This window comes from Cebus imitator, unplaced genomic scaffold, assembly GCF_001604975.1.
Source record: "Cebus imitator isolate Cc_AM_T3 unplaced genomic scaffold, Cebus_imitator-1.0 Scaffold35, whole genome shotgun sequence".
In the NCBI taxonomy this organism is placed as follows: Eukaryota; Metazoa; Chordata; class Mammalia; order Primates; family Cebidae; genus Cebus; species Cebus imitator.
The window spans coordinates 2,382,127-2,399,823 of record NW_016107350.1 but is presented as its reverse complement, the minus strand read 5'-3'; the positions used below and the strand labels follow the sequence as shown (position 1 = coordinate 2,399,823).

Sequence of the window (17,697 nt, the reverse complement as noted above, 5' to 3'; positions counted from 1 at the left end):
GACACATTTCAAAGAAAAAGTACAAGGCATAGAACATGTAATTTTTCATTTTCCCTTTTTTTCTTCTTCAGTGCCTGTTAAATGGAAATACGACTTATAAGAAACTGTTTGTATCTTTTGCCTCTTATTGTGTGATTGTGATGAAGAACCTGAAGGAACATCAAAAGCTTTCAATTAACGGTATGATTGGTCATAGTCCAAACTCATGGCTCATCAATGAGTTTTAGGAAAACTCTAAATTGTTTTCTAATAAAAGAGAGAAATGGAGGTCTATCTTGAATAGTATACTAGAAATCTTTCTTGATCAGGGCATTTAGTAGGACACTTAAGGCTAAATATTATCAAGGAAATAGCTGACCTAGTGTTCAGAGAGATAGGGAATTGTCAAGTATAGTGGATTTCAAACTTCAAATGTGGCCAGCAGTGGGGAGTGGTAAACATGAATCAGTGAGAGTGATAAAGAGAGAATAGCATGAGATTTTTAGGAATGCATGGGTGTGTAACTTAAAGGGCTGGGGACATTTCTGCTTATTCTATCCAATCCATTCAATGAGAGCCAATTCAAGTTACATATTAGGTTTATGAGTTAGCTTTACATCTACATTTGAATGATTAAAAGCAAAAGTAAAGAATATTATACATGGATGAAAATAATATAGACTGGCGTCCTCTCTAAGGGATTATGGTTAGTGAAGATGAAGAGTTTAGCCAGAGTTGAGATCCCGCAATACAGGGGAAAAGAAAAAATTAAAGCACTGAAAGGTAATCCAAAGGGCATCAGATAATTCAGAGTGCAGATAAAAGAGCACCCTTTTCAAGACAATATGCTGAGATATGAACTTTATGTTTTATAAAATAACATTTTATGAGGCCAGTAACAAGAAATGTGAAGACAGCTATTCTTTGTAGTAGTCTATCAATGTAAGTTAAATAGGATATTTTGTTTTAAGGTGTCAGCATAAAGAATGCCAACAAATTCCATTTGTATCTAATGGCATTGAAAAACTCATGATAAATTGAAATAATAGCATTGTCCAATAACGACTGACTTACTAGCATTCCACTAACATACACCCCCTCAAAATAAAGATAAAATATAAGTAAAGCAATCATTCAACACTTATTGTGTGTTAAGTTTTAGTACATATGAAATGCAAATATACAGAGCAGTGGATTTTTCTGCTCTTTACAAAGCAGGCATACATTTTAGTAAGGTGGAAGACCCTTGCATTCATTAAGATAAGTATTTCTTAATAAAATATTACAGCTGGTAATAAAGTCTGCAGAATATGGAACAAGTCAGAGAAACTATGCATTTGTCATGTCAGATTGTTTAGGTTCTGTTGGTTTATTTCCAATGACTTGACATTTTGTCATTTCTAGAATCTCAACAGCAATAAAGCTGAGGTCATTCAGATGAATTCAAAACCGTGAAGTAATCTTCAGCTGTGCCAAAGTTGGATTGTTCATGATGTACTGTGTAATTACACCGCCATCATCTTCCAGGCGTTCTACTTTTGATGCATATGAACCATCTTAATGGTACTACCAGTACCACATGAATTGAGAAATAAAACAGGTGACAAGAGATTATCCACAGTCAATAAAAATATATATTTACATATTCATCAAATATACACATTGTGCTTAACCAAAATCTCTGTTTTCCCATGGAAAAGGAGGAAATTGAATGCAGTGAAACTAATTATAATGATCAAATTCTTAAATAAAATATTCCCTGTTAGTTTCAAGAGTAGAAAGAAATCAGGTAGTTACAAGCTAGGTAAGTATCCTCTCGGTAACTATCTCATTTGAAAAGATACTGATTATACTTTGATTATTAGAACTTAAACTATTGGGGCGGGCAGGTAGGGGATATACATTGCTACTTAAGAAAAAAGAATGTAAAATATATTAGCCTTGCTGTTTTGTTTATTAGAGGAAATTTCCAGATATTGATGAAAATATCCAAATAAATATATTTGACAAAATATAAATGAATATTATGTTTTACTTGACAAAATATGAATGAAAATCTTTACTTAAAAATAAAGGATTATAGGACCTGAACAAATATATTAAGGAATGAATGAATTAAAAAATACCACAGCATTCAATAATACCAATAGAAAGTTGAAAAGAAGATGAAATGATTCATTGCAAACTCACTTTTGAAATGTATTTTATTTTATGTTTATGTAACAATAAATCTAAAGTTACTAAAAAAAGAAATTAATGTTCAACTGCAAATAAGTTACCTAAATACAAGTAACTGATGCAAATATAATTAATATTTAATAATACAAGAATACTGGAAATATTGGAGGGCTTAAGAATAAATTATTTCAAATTGATGAAAATGTTAATCATTTTTAAAAATCAAAAATATAAATTTGAGACCAACTAGGCTATGATTTGAAAAATTATATTTCAATTTAAACTTCAAAAAACAAATATATATAGCACTGAACTGTTGATTCAGTAATTGAATTCAAATATTAAATTGTTTAAGTACTCCTGCATACATTTGTGTGTGTGTGATTTACCTTCTAATGGCTTGGAAATAAAATTTTGTTGTATCAATATTTTATTTTTTTAATACCTTAAGTATATATCACACAAAACTATTTTACCTTACTTAAACAATATAAAAATGAAATACAAGTAAACAACATATGATGTGAGTAAAAAGGAACTTTATAGAAATTGTGTACTTGTAGCTCTGTGACCTTGGGCAAAATATTTTAAATATCTCTCTTTTCCTGATCTGTAAAATTAGTGTCATGATAATAATATCTACCTTATAGATTTGTTTTGGAAAGTCACTTATACAAGAGCGCATGAAGCTCATTCAGCATTATTTACTATTACTAGTTAACTTCTCAATAATATTTGTATAATCTATATGTATTATAATTTTTTTGATCAGAATGGCAATAGCCAATAGGAAACTGTCTATAGAGGTGTGGAGATGAAGGAAAGAAAGATCTTAAAAGAGTTCTAAAAAGTCATTTTAATTTTAATTGAAATATTTCCCCATATCTTGAAAACTGGAGGATTCGGGAAGAAAAAAATGTTTTGGTGGTGGAAGAACATTTTACGCCCTCTATTTCCTTAAAAGCCTGAGGCTATATTTTCAATGAGCCCAAATTAAAGTAATAAAAATATTGTCCACAAGGAAGAACTATCCTGATAACAAAGCTGGATTCAAGATGGATTTTAGTCAAGCATACTAAACATACAGTGAACGGAGTCCATCAATAATAACAGAGACATCCACCCCTGTTAATTCCCAGGATGAGTCTATGATAGACATATTTTTTTAAGGGTCAAGTATCTGGCACTAGAGCTTCATTTTATTCGTTAAATTACTTCATTTGTAAGATGTTATAATTGCTCATTCTAGATTTAAAATTACCATATACGTGAATTAGAATTGCCATGCACACTATGCATCATATTAATGAATTAAGATTTATAAATTCTCGGTAACAATAGCAAGATTTCTTGTCTTCAAACAATGAGAAATTTATTCTTGTAATCTTTTTCTAGTTCTGAGTAGTTAAACACAATAGAAAAATTTAGGGCTAGATAACTTGTCTTTCAAATATTATCTTTGCATAGTAGATTAATTGCTGAATTTTCCAGTATCTCAGATAATTGATACTTGATTCAACTACAATTTTGAGTGACCTCCTTCGTGGAATGACAAGGAAAAACACACAAGCAAAAAGACAGTGTTTTTCTTTATGGCATTTATGGTCTAGTGGGAGATAAGTTAATTAAACAATCACACAAACAAAGTAAAATAGTAGAGAAACACCAATGCTCTAAAGGAAAGTTACACAATTCTATTCAAAGTTAACACTAAGAATTTGAAGTGATACAACATAACGTTGAGGTCTGTGAGGTCAGCTAATAGAATACAGAAGTAACCAGATGACAAAGGTGATATGATCATAATTTCCTGTCTTGCCAGTTTGTTCAATTACTCCCACTGGGACCTATCAACTCTAAAGTCAGAAGCACCTCTAGGATATAACCTATAGCCTATATAGCTTGCCCATGTCCTTTTGTTGCTGCAATTTGGCAAACCCTAACCCTTGATGATGATAATTATCTTCTGAAGGAGGAGGGATGGTTCACTGAAGAAAGTCAAAGAGAAGCACTTGATATTACTATGAATGAAGATCATTAACCTTGAATGCACATTCAAAATTGCTTAAAGAGCACACAGATTTGCAAAGGTAACTCACTACCATTCTCTGTTGAGACATCAGTCACCGCCTGCAGAAGTCTAACGTGCAGACCCTGACTTAACAACAGATGAATGAATGCACTCTCACACCCTTACAGTGACTCAAGTGGGCTAGGCATGCCTGCTGGCTGCTTTCAGAGGGTGAAATGCAGCAAATCCACCAAGACCCTCTGTCCATCCACACTTTTATTCCATAGAGATTTTACAACAGAGGTTCTAAGTTAACACACTTGTGGATAATTAACATGATTAAGAGAATAGTTTTAGGCTGGTAAAAGTTTTAGGTTCCGGGACCCAGAGTAAATGCTATTAACAGGTAATTCCCCTTTGATCTCCCCCTGGAGTGGGCCACCCAGTACAAAATTAACATGAATAAACAGAGTGGAGACAAATGGATGTGGGGTACGGCCTTTAATCAGTCTCTATCTCTTTCCTATGCTAATGTTAATGAGGCAGCTGCCTTCAACCTGCCTCAATAAAACCTTTCAGCCTTCCAAAAGGTTTGAGATTACAATCTGTATCTTTCCTAATAATTCATATCTTTAATATTTTGCCAGCCACCCCAAGTGAATAGCAACACTCTGTGATTCTACTTTTAACTGATCTACTCTTCACAAATACCTGCTTAACTATTCACATGACTACTTCCTTTCTCAGTTGGTGACCTTGCCTTGTAGTTTACAGGAAAAAACGAAATGGTATTGTATAGGAAATTGCTCAGCTTCCCAAACCTTCAGAGGATCCCACACCAGTGTGAGTCTTAGTTTGAACAATCGTAACAGGTAAGATACAATACAAACTTTTATTTGTCTCCCACTGTTCCTGTAGACTTTCTTCTGTGAGGGTAAGCTTTGTCTTTTCTTGGATGAAAAGAATGATGAGTAAATGATGTTTCTTCTCACTATCATAGTCTATGTTCACTTTAATTCTAAAAATCTAGATTTGGAAGTTAGTCATTTACAATAAATTACATTAAGTAGTACATCAATTCTTATGCAAAATTAACACTTCTCCCAATGGCCACCGCACCCCACCTCCAAGCCAATTACAGCCAGCAGCAGATGGGACATTGGGTTTGGATCTGGATGGCTTAGCAGGCTTTCTCTGTCCAAATTTTTCATCATCATCTCCTTTTCCCGGGGTGTTTTCACCTTACCACTGGAGACAGCAAAGCTAGGAGACTGGACTGTTCTTACTTGAAGATTCTCTGGAGCTGCACAGTGCACTCTGGGGCAGATCTTGGAAGTTTCTCCTGCAGCAGCACCCACACCAACGGCATTGCCTCTGCTTTGATAGAACATGACCTCAGCCTCCAGATTTCAGGAGGCCCACTCCACATGCGGATTCTCACTTCAAGGAGAATCTTTTTGGCATGATGTAACATAATGTTGGGTTGATTTTCCCTTCTGCTCAGTCATTTCTTACTATTCTTTTTGTTGTCATGCAATTACTTTCCCAAACCCAGCATTGTTCTCTGTTCCTTTCTCTACTGTTTTCAGGACATTTTAGCTTTGCTCAGCATGAGGCAGGCATTGGTCCATGAATTATCCCCATTTTCTGGGAAAATATATTAGAGTATTATTGGTCTTAGTTGAATGGAAGGCCCCATTCACCAAACTTGCGGGGAGAAGGAAGGACAATTCCACCACTCACTCTTAGTAGGTAGAGACTACGCATGGCTTTCCAAAGAAATTCTCTGTACAAAATTTTCCCTCTACTCCACACTCTACAAAACATGCTTTAAAAGACTAACAAAATATTGGCCGGGCAAGGTGGCTCAAGTCAGTAATCCTAGCACTTTTGGGAGGCAGAAGTGGGTCGATCACTTGAGGTCACAAGTTCGAGACCAGCCTGGACAACATGGTAAAACGCTGTCTCTACTAAAAATACAAAAATTAGCTGGACATGGTGGCAGGCACATGTAATCGCAGGTACTCAGGAGGCTGAGCTCGGGAGGCAGATGCTGCAATGAGCTGAGATCACACCACTGCCCTCCAGCCTTGGCAACAGAGTGAGTCACTAAAAAAAAAAAAAAAAAAGAAAGAAAAGAAAGAAAGAAAAGAAAAGAAAAGAAAAGACTAACAAAATACCTCACTGTGACTGAAGGCTACAAGAGCCTTAAAAGCATCCTGAACATTTCCATTGTAAATCCTGAATTTTGATCTGAGACCATACTCTGCTATGTAGTGTCCATTGTATGTTAGTTAGCTTTACAGTGCAAACTTCAATGTTAACCTCTTGTTATAGCTGTAAGCATTCTTTCAAATGAAGTGTCCTTCATCTCCACTTTTTCTTCTTACACTCCAGCAATTTGTACACATTGTACTATTTTTAGAGAGCCTGTTTTCTCTGCACTCAATACTCTGGATAAGTCATTCTCAAACTTGGTTGCATCTTGGTATCATCTGGAAAGTTAAACAATGCTTTTAAATGCTTTAGCCCAAGGATCATCCAAACAGATTCTGGTTTAGTTGTTCTGAGTTTAGACCCGGATTTATTAAATTCCCTCCTGTTCTACTTTGCAAACATGGTCAAGTATCATTCTTGCAGGCTATGTTTATTCAACATAGAAGGTCAACCAAATAGATACAATATTTGGTTGAGCCATAAGATCTTTTAAGATGCGGGTAATTCAAAATTCTTAATTTCAGCTAGACTGATTGATGCAAATTTCAATTAACTGAGGATTGAGTGGATTGGACACATTCATGGAAAATTTCTCTTTCCAGTGATTGGAGAGAAAAATCCATGAAAATATCTAAAAAAAGAGCATTAGGAGATGGGACAAGGTTCTAGAATGGGATGGGGCACTAAACATAAAATGATTTTGCTACTGCACCCAAGAAAGAAAGGAAAACACATTTCTTTCTGTTCTTCCAATTCTTCCTTTCTTCTTACATAACTCCCAGCATTAGAGTACAAATTATTATGTTTAATACTATAGTTCTACTATTTATTACATTTAATAAATGTGTGTCTGCAAAACTAATTGTGCATTGTAACACTATTTTTTAAAGTAAATGCACTGAAAATTCCAAGCAAACCAATTCCAAATAAGCTATGAAACACAATCAACTTATATTAATTATTTTCAGAATAATTGGTGTTTCTGGTTCTCCAAAATCTGTATTTTTAATATAACTGATTTATATAACCACTATTGTTATATAAGTATAAACATGATGGAGATTTTGGTAAGAGTTTACAACATTTCAAGTGTATCAATAGTTTTTCATTGTTAACTACATGAAGTACATTTCATATTCTCTTAAAACCTCCATTGAATATTTAAACCTTTGTTTATATTGTATTTATATAATTTCTGATTCATTTAACAGTATATGGTAAATGGAAAATTCTCAGTGATACTGCCTGATAAGGTTACAAAAATATGCCACAAGTAACACTAAAAGTTTTTCCATAAATTATAAATAAATTTAACACCTTACAAAGTAAGCTCTTGAAAAATATTGGATTTTTTTTTCTTGAGATGGAGTCTCTATCATCCAGGCTACAGTGCAGTGGAGGGATCTTAGTTCACTGCAGTGTCTGCCTCCCGGGTTCAAGCAATTCTTCTGTCTCAGCCTCCTGAGTAGCTGGGATTACAGTCACCTGCCACCACACTCAGCTAATTTTGTATTTTTAGTAAAGACAGAGTTTCACCATATTGGTCAGGAGCCTAGCCAAAAACATTGGAAATTTTAAGTGTCTGCCTCAGCCTCCCAAAACTGGGATTACAGGCATGAGCCACCCCGCCCAACCAAATAGGGAGATTTTTAAATATTTTAATTTCTAAAAAAGTCACTTAAAGTGAGCTGGAAAGCAGACAGATTAACATTAACAAATATTGTAAATATTGAATGGACCCATGGCCTTTAACATTTTTTTTTTTATAACATTAGTAAGATTAGGGACAATATCTTTAATATCACTTCAATTTTAAGCATTATTCAGTATCTTTCAGGAAAATAATTTAAAACTAAAGGTCAGATTTCTAAGGGACCTGTAAATGTTATAGCTCATGTGCCCAGTTCTTCTGAGACTCTGCTAATGGCACCATGAAACAGTCATGTTGCAATCTCTTTAGCACATGGTGAACGGAACTAAGTCAACGAAAACATTCGGCACCACTTAAAAATGATTCATGCTCTCATTAGCAAAGGACAATGTAATATTAATAGTAATAACAATGAGAAATTATTTTTTTAATTTGTTAATTTTCTTTTTGTATGCTTACATCAGCCTATATAGAGTTTAGTGAAACTCACGATCTTCTTATAGGAGAATCTGGAGTACAGAGGTTTTCACTGAGCTTGCATTCAAATTGAACTCGGCTCCAATGCGAGCCTCAAAACATCTGTATCTGACATTGTTAAGCTATTTGGAAGACTTTGAAACAGGATATTCCACTCCATATGAGTGTTTGTTTGTTAGTTTAAAATGTATAGATTTTTATATTTAGTCTTTGCCCAAATATATCTGTAGGAATATAATTTTGTATGAATAAAAAATATTCTCATGAGGTATACGATTAACTTATTCCCTCTATTTAGTGAATAATGGAAATGCCTTCTCAAGGAATCAGTACTTGCTGGTTCATCAGAGTAAACCAATGATTTTCAGGATGTTCTGTAGGCTATCTGTAGCAGAATCTACCACAACACTTATCTAAAATTTAGATTTCTTAGGTCCAAACTATTTCAGCTGAAATAGAACTTCCCTCACTGGGGATATGAGATCCCAAGGGATTCTTCAGGCAAATATAATTTGAGAGCCATTTTAAGATCTACTGCAGAAGAGGTTCTAGGTTCTCACGGTCATGCTTTAACCTTCAGCACGTAGTCATTTTTGTTTACTTTTGTTGACATAGACAAAAGACCTATTTGGTAATTAAACTAGGTGTGTTTATTCCACTTAGAAAAAAGCTGGTTTTATAACGTATCTTGGCTTATTTTTCAAGAACAGGAATAGTGTCATCAAATGTGATGACTCTATTCCTATTACCCATGCCTGTAATCGTTATGAGACTCAGGTAGTACCTTAATAAAAGGTCATAACTTTTTAATATTTTTAAATGCTAAGGTTTACAGTTTTATTTTTTATGCCTTTGAAATGTTTCCACCCAAGCGAGAGGATACACACACACATACACACAATTCACAATACATATATATATATATATATATCTCATATATATGCATAAACATAAATACACACAACATAAAAGTTCTATTTGTCTATTTTTGTCTTATTCTTATCTTTGGGAGGTATTGACCAAAAGCGTAATATAGTCATTCACAGTATCTAAATAATCTTGGTTAAAATATGAAAATGTCCCAAATACTACTTTTGAAAATTACATTGTCTCCCTACACTGGAGATATTTAAAAGAAAAGCATGGCCCTAAAAACAGTAGATTAGGTAAATTTGTTATCAAAGAATGCTAGCAAAGAGTTACCTGTTTGAAATTACCTAAACATCCGTAGAAACAGAATTGTGAGAACTAAAATGTATACTAAAACTGATGCTGATCAAGCATCAGTACTACATTTTAGAAAAAAACATATATTTGCATAATTGAAACATTAACATATCATAAACTTTTTGTTTTACTATTTAAAGCCTCCACCTGCTCTCAATTAAGGAAAATCTTACCATGCATTTTGCAGTGAAAAATTCTTTATTAAATTATATGTTAGATAACTATACATTAACCTTGCAGATCGAATTGGCCCACACCAGCCTTTCAAACTCAATTATTTGAATAAGCTGAAGTAGTTATCCTCATTTAACAGTAGTAGATTTTACATATGAGCCATTACTTTAGCCATACTTTCAGAGTACTTGCTACCATCTTATTTTCCATTCATTTACTTAAGAGAGCCTACTGGAGATAGTGATAAGAGCGGCAATTCACCTTTGTTTCACCTTCTGGGGAATCATTTATGTGCATGCTGGGGATGCTATTGGTTGTTTGCACTTGTTGTGCAGGCAGGCAACAGATTCTGACCCAGACTTTCCAGGAAATACGGAAGGTGAGACAGGCGTATAATTTATTCAACACAATAACAAAGTCAGCAGCACATTGTGGGTAGGAGATTGCCTTCTCTGGACTCAAATAACAGGAAATATTTTCTCCTAGAATACAATTTTATGACTTTGAGACTATATAAATATACCTATATACACACATACACCCATAAATTTAGGTTTATAACAATTTATAAAGAGTTATGAATGCTCAGAATGTATATATACATGTGTGTATGTATATATATATAATATATATACATGTATATACATAAATGAATTTACATCACAGAACACTTGTTTTTTAGCAGGCAATCTCAGATATGCAGTCAATCATTAAGCACCCCTACAAAGTATAAAGGTAGGTTTTTATATGGCTAAATGTGAGTAACTGTCAAAATTCAATTAGCTTTTTGCTATTTAGGCAAAATGACTTATTATATGGTTTTATCAAGAAAACACAAGTCGAGAAGCTTACCATTTTCCAAGTTTAAGAATGCCAAATGGTAAACAAAGAGAAATAGACTGTGGCCACATCAAGGTGCAGCTGAATTCATGTTGATTCTAAGAAAACCTTTATATGTTATATTTCAAAAAACATTTCTTTAAACAAAAAAAAACTATGGTAGATTTCAAGATCATATGCCAAAAAAGTTTATGACAGCATGAAAAGAAATAATACATTTTACTTAAACACATCAATATTTTAAGTGAATGAATGTATAGTTATTAGCATGTTTTCTTTAATAATTCAATAATTAACCTGGGCATCTTGTTGTCTTTCTATGTCATAAATCAACAGAAGAAGAAAAAACATATAGATGCATATATATATGTGTAAATATATACATATATACATGTACATACATATATATGTTGTTTTGATCTGACAGCTTATGTAAACAAAGACATAAAATATTGTTCATTGTTCAGCAAACATTTTGGCTGATGCTTTTACTACTTCAATTTTATTTTGATTTGTTATGTTAATTTCAGGATAATAAGAATTTTTATGACTTCAGGTGTTAACTGTGATATAATATAACTATTTTTTTTCTGTAATTATTGTATAAATGATGTATTACTACTTGTAACAGAATCAAAATTAATATAGCTCTTAATAGAAACCACCTATATAAACGTTTGTAGATATTTAATCAAAACAGAGAATTACGTTAAATGTTGTTGTATTTACGAGTTAGAAAATTTCTTAGAACAATTATTGATGTACTATTTTCTACATTCAAATCTATTTACCATATAAACAATTATCTTATCTGTTATTATATTGAAATAGAAAAAAACATACAAGCACTCATTTACATTTCTATAATGGAAAAGTCTCTTTTCATCCAATGTTGTATAAGGAGTGTTTTCTTTTACTTAATTTGTTTTCATGTATCTTACAAAATTATTATACAGGATAAGCAACAAGTGGGAAAGGTATGAATATTTTGCCAAATGTGAATTAAAGACATCACTTAATTGATTTAATCTTATAATGTATAATTTAGATCAGCTTGTTAGATGGTTTTGTCATTTAAAATTCACATAATGGAAGCCATCAGCACTTTTCTCTAGCATGTTTGAACAGATGGGGATCCTCTACAGATATCCTTGATTATAGTAGTTGGAAGCTATTTAACTCTATGGAAACCATTTTGTAAAGAAGCCATTTTGTCTTTATATAACTTCAGTTACAGCTCTTTTAGTATTCCATGTATTATCTCTATTTCTGAAACAGTATCACCACCTTTATTTGAAGACCATTTTCTCGGTTATCTGTAGAACCTTTTGGGGAAAACAGGGGCATCGAAGGCAAATTACCGTTAAAGAGGGAGAGTGATAAAAAGTTAGGGTTCTTGGACAAGTTATCTAACAATTCTTAATAAGACAGCCTTGTTCTTTTCTTTCTAAAAGGGAGAAAATGCTGTACAGTCATGATGAGAATTAAAGAGAAATACACATGCAAATCACTTTGTGTGGTGCATGACACACAGTGATTTATTAGTCCATATAATCATCTCATCACCACATCAAATTGGCAGTGATATCTGTTATGTGACATCTCAACAACTATTTATTTAAATAAATAGTTTTATAGCAAACTATATATGATGATACAAATGTATTTGCCATTCATGTTTTTTTCATCTCAAATTAATGAGGTCACACACACAAAGCCAAAATGCTTAATGATTAGTAAATTTTAAGAAAGTAATTTATGCTGTTTAAGCAATGAAAAGAGTATTTCATAAAGTTCATCTGGAGAACGCTTTTTTAGCATAAATGCTAAACAGTCATGAACAAATACAGCTAGTGTTGGGAAATTCTTTCTTATGCATGTACAGAATATATTTTATTGACTTCCACATTGAAAAGGATAATTATTTCAGTTTGTAATTCTATATCACACCTGCTGGTTAATTCTGCCACATGAGAAATATTTCTGCAAAAAGAGCATTGGCTTTTAAAGAATTGGATTTTCTCTTTATAAGTGTGTTGTTCTGTCTTTTCCTCTAAAGGATGTAATTCAAAATGACAGTGTAGAAAAAAGGTCTTAACACAAAAACATGTAAAGTTTCAGGGAGATAAATTTTTTATTCATTCAAAATATGAAAACCTCTTCTTTCTCATGGTTAAAAAATATAGTCCACCTGTTACAGTTTCAGACTATAGTCCAAGCATTCATATAATACAAGTAAGAAAATAATTTGATCACAGTGATCTCCTTGATAGATTTCTTCTGCCCTCTCATTTCTCTGTTTATGACTGGTGACAACATATGCCATGATTTTTTTGCAGATGTGCTCTAAGATTTTAGAGTGAAAGATAAAGGAAAATAATAAGTTTTTATTTTAATAGGATCTTCAACTTGGAGGAATTTGAACTTCAGACTTTTTGTTAAGTCAGTTAATTTTGTCGATCTTCAGCAAGTTATTAATCTTTATAGGCCTCAGTGTCTTCAATAATATGTGGAAAATAATGATCTTAGAGCTGAAGTGATAAGGAAATCAAGATAGAGATGATAAAGTTCTTGATGCATAGGTAAATGATTTAAAAGTTCCAATGACTGCTGGGTATGGTGGCTCATGCCTATAATCCTAGCACTTTGGCAGGGCGAGGTGGGTGGATCACCTAAGGTCAGGAGTTTGAGACCAGCCTGATCAACATGGTGAAACTCTGTCTCTACTAAAAATACAAAAATTAGCTGGGTGTAGTGGCAAGCGCCAGTAATCCCAGCTACTTGGGAGGCTGAGGCAGGAGAATCGCTTGAACCCAGCGATTCTGTCTCAGAAAAAAAAGTTCCAATGCCCTTATTCTCCATACTTTCCAAGTTGATCTCACAGATTTTCCCTTAGACCTGTAGATTCAACCTAGAATAAATGTCAAGCAGGATTACTACTTTATTCAGATACCCTTTTCACTCGTTAAGATCCACAAACGACCATCCTATTTCAGTGGGAGTAAAGCATGGCATGTTGGTTTCCTAAGCATACTCTAGCTTCTTTGCCACTGAACCATTGTCATCAGGCCTCTTTGCCCAGCCTGTTTGAATCTCTGCTCCAACTTCTACAAACCAGCCTTCATCCATGCCTACAAGGATTGCATTCCACTTACTGTAATTTTGTATGCCTGATCTGAGAATCCTCACTACCACTCATGTAAATGAGGATATTGACATTACCTAAGAATACATTGTATATTTACTACACTCTAGATTGAAAATATTTCCTAGGCACAAAACCCAAAACAGGACCCAAGTTCACAATGCCACTTTTTATGTACAAGCAATCTCCCAGTCTGTCCTCCTCAACTAGTTATTACAGCTTGACCCACTTAAGTAGTTAAAGACAATAAAAATTTAGGTCTTTTAGAGTTAGGATCATATTAGTCACACCATATATTAGAGGAACAAATGTATTATCTATTCCTCTTTTTAAGTCTCTTTTTTTGTTTTCCTTAATAATAAAATAAGGAAAAGTATTGCTTTAAGACTCTTTGTGTTATTAATCATAAAATATCATATAGTAACCACTTGTCAGCTAAATGTATATGCAAAAGCAAAATTATTTCTTTTTTCTTTAATTAATAATCTTAATTGACAGAAATTGTTCATCTTTAACTTGTACATGTTTCGAAACATGTATACTTACTGGAAGTGGGATGGCTCAGTCAAGTTAATTAACATATGCAATAAAGTATAATTATTTCTAATTGCCACACAAAACATTTGGCCTTCAGACTTTCAGTTACTAATTAAAGCATTCCCATCAATAAAATATAGGTTTATGATTTTAAGAAAAAATGAGGAAGTTGTAAAATATGGAAAAACATATGTATAGCCAAAGGAATAAATAAAATGTTCATTTAGCTAAATATCCTTAGTATTATATATTTTAGAAGATGAACTCGTAAATTCTCCTGGAGTGGAAAGAGAAAAACTGTTTTGTTTTGTTTTTTAACTGTTTACGCAAATGACTGCCTAGTGACTTAATTAAGATCCTTATACAATCGGTAATAGAAACATGCAGCTTCTGTATTCTGTCCTAGGGACCCTGAAATGATCCTCGAAAATGCACCAGGAATAAAATAGGTAGTGATGGTTTTAAATGTAATACTGCAACAAAAAACTGTATGTAACACAGGTGAGAACTCATTTTCAACAAGAAACACAGAGTTACAGAGAAGACACAGGAGTGAATCCCTCTACTATTATAGAAACTAGAGCAATTTTTATCTATTACAAAACTAAAATGAAATAACTAGTCAGAACTAAAGCAATGTAAATAGCATCAGTATCATCATCTGATATATGAAAATATTTGGAAGTGATTCAACACGTATAATCACTAAAGAGAAGGTACAAATTTCTAATGCTAATTATATGACATAGAATCTAATATGGCAGTATATGTGTTAAAACTATGAGGCTCCATATTTACATTAGATTTGGCACACATATTAATTTCTCAGTTGATAAAATATTAGGGTAAGATCCCAACCCATTTTGAATATTTTACTTTAATAGAAATTGATAACATAAGACCAATACTTTAACTGCTGGCTCATTATTTTCTTAGTGTTCTAAAGTAACACTAGGCATGCGTCTCATCAAAATGTTCGATCCTGAAGACGTGTAATTTTTAATCCATTAGCTTCTGCTTCCTAAAGACTAAGTGTCTGGAAAGTAATTTTCATTCCCATAGCATTCAATGACAGCATTACATTTTTTTTAAACTGCAATCATTTAGACTTAACAGGAAAGGTGACCTACTTTTGGGGAATCGAGGTGGATTGTCATTGACATCAGTGAGGGTGATGTTGACTATCGTTGTTCCGGCTAATCCTCCAAGCTGGCCTCCCATATCCTTGGCTTGGATGAGTACTTGGTATTGTTCTTTGACTTCTCTGTCCATGTTTGGCAAAGCTGTTCTAATAACACCTTCAGGGATGAACGTAATAATGTAAAATAAATATCACAAATATTGTGTTTTCTTAAATAAACTAGTCTGCAACAACAACATGAGTCTACTTAGAATCACTAACAAAGACATACTAGCTAAAATTATATCTTTTAAAAGGTGAGACATCCAAAATATCGAATGGTTAGGACATAATTTAAAATATTATAGTAGCTACATAATAAAATGTCATGCAGAATGAGAAATATGGTTAAAGAACAACCTCTAAGAGGTAGTCATATTACCTTCATAAGTAAACCAACTTAGACATGATTTATATGCATGATTTTATCTTTAAAAAGAAGAAATCATTAAAAATCAGAAATAAAATTTAAAATTAAAATGAAAATTACTGGCATGGTGGCTCATGCCTGTAATCCCAGCACTTTGGGAGGCTGAGGCGGGTAGATCACTTGAGGTCAGGGGTTTGAGACCAGCCTGGCAATATGATGAAACCCTGTCTCTACTAAAATTGCAAAAAATTAGGAGGATGTGGTAGTGGGCGCCTGTGGTCCCAGCTACTTAGGAGTCTGACACAGGAGAATTGCTTGAACCTGGGAGGTGGATATTGCAGTGAGCTGAGATTGTGCCACTGCACTTCAACCTGGTGACAGAGTGAGACTCTGTCTCACAAAAAATAAATAAATAAAATAGAGATAAAAGTATAAATACTAAAAATGCAAAGTGGTAAAAATGAGTATTCAATGTCCAATTATTACGACTTTCTTCTTCTTTTTATGTTTACTTTCTAGGATAATTATACTAATTTATTTTCTAAAAATGCATTCAATATCTTCATTACATATTTTGTCTTCCAGAATTCCTGTATTTTAGCAACAGATATTTCACCAAGTGTCTTCAAAATTCAGGACAGTGTTTGGCATTTACAAGGAAAACAGTAAGTACATGCAAACCAATTAACTGAAAGAATGAATGGCTGAATGAACGAATCTATAAATAATCAAATTTTAAATGTGAAGTTTACAGCATATGTGCATGTTTACATATTGTCCTCATTTTCTGTCCTGGTGTCCAAGTGTAAAAGTAGTTTATATTCCTATTTATTCATAGTAAAATAACTAAAACCTCCTGGATTATTTTCAAATAAAATCATGAATAAATTTCATACCAAATTCCAATCTTTAGTCAATGGTTTTAGGGAGAGATTGGACACCATTTATTATTATTATTATTTTTTTTTTTTTGAGACGGAGTTTCGCTCTTGTTACCCAGGCTGGAGTGCAATGACGCGATCTCAGCTCACCGCAACCTCCGCCTCCCGGGTTCAGGCAATTCTCCTGCCTCAGCCTCCTGAGTCGCTGGGATTACAGGCACGCACCACCATGCCCAGCTATTTTTTTGTATTTTTAGTAGAGACAGGGTTTCACCGTGTTGACCAGGATGGTCTCGATCTCTTGGCCTCGTGATCCACCCGCCTTGGCCTCCCACAGTGCTGGGATTACAGGTTTGAACCACCGCGCCCAGCCTGGACACCATTTTTTTTAAACACAACTGGCTTTAATGGTGTTGTTTCTTTCCTTAAGAAATATATGCTACTTTCTTTAAATAGCATATATGAATAACAAATATAATATCAACAAAAATAAATCAACCATCAACAAACATAGAATCCAAATCATAAACCCAACATATATCCCTGTTTTATATGGACTTTCTACTCTCTACTTAACAAAGGCTGATTCAAATTTTCAATCTGAGATTTTTTTGTCTTTGCAGGAAATCATTGCAGTAAAAGACAATCTTCATTTATGCTGCTGCTACTTTATTTATGAATTGGTAGTGACACCTTTTTAATTCAATGTGTTTGTCCTTTCTTCAGCTCAGGCTCCTGTTGCTTCATTTCCAAGTCTCTTAACTAAGATTCTTTGTCTCTACCTGTGAGTGTTCTGGTTCTACATACCTTAAGTTATGTGACTTCTGCCT

At 33.4% G+C, this 17,697-nt stretch overlaps 1 protein-coding gene across 1 annotated transcript in view; it reads right to left on the bottom strand.

Annotated features, from left to right (window-relative positions):
- The window catches only part of CDH12 (cadherin 12), a 498,310-nt gene that overhangs the window by 73,279 nt on the left and 407,334 nt on the right, over positions 1–17,697 (bottom strand). Inside the window, exon 6 of the mRNA XM_017524645.2 lies at positions 15,567–15,734. Coding sequence (XP_017380134.1) covers positions 15,567–15,734 — 168 coding nt within the window. The remainder of the gene's footprint in view (positions 1–15,566; positions 15,735–17,697) is intronic.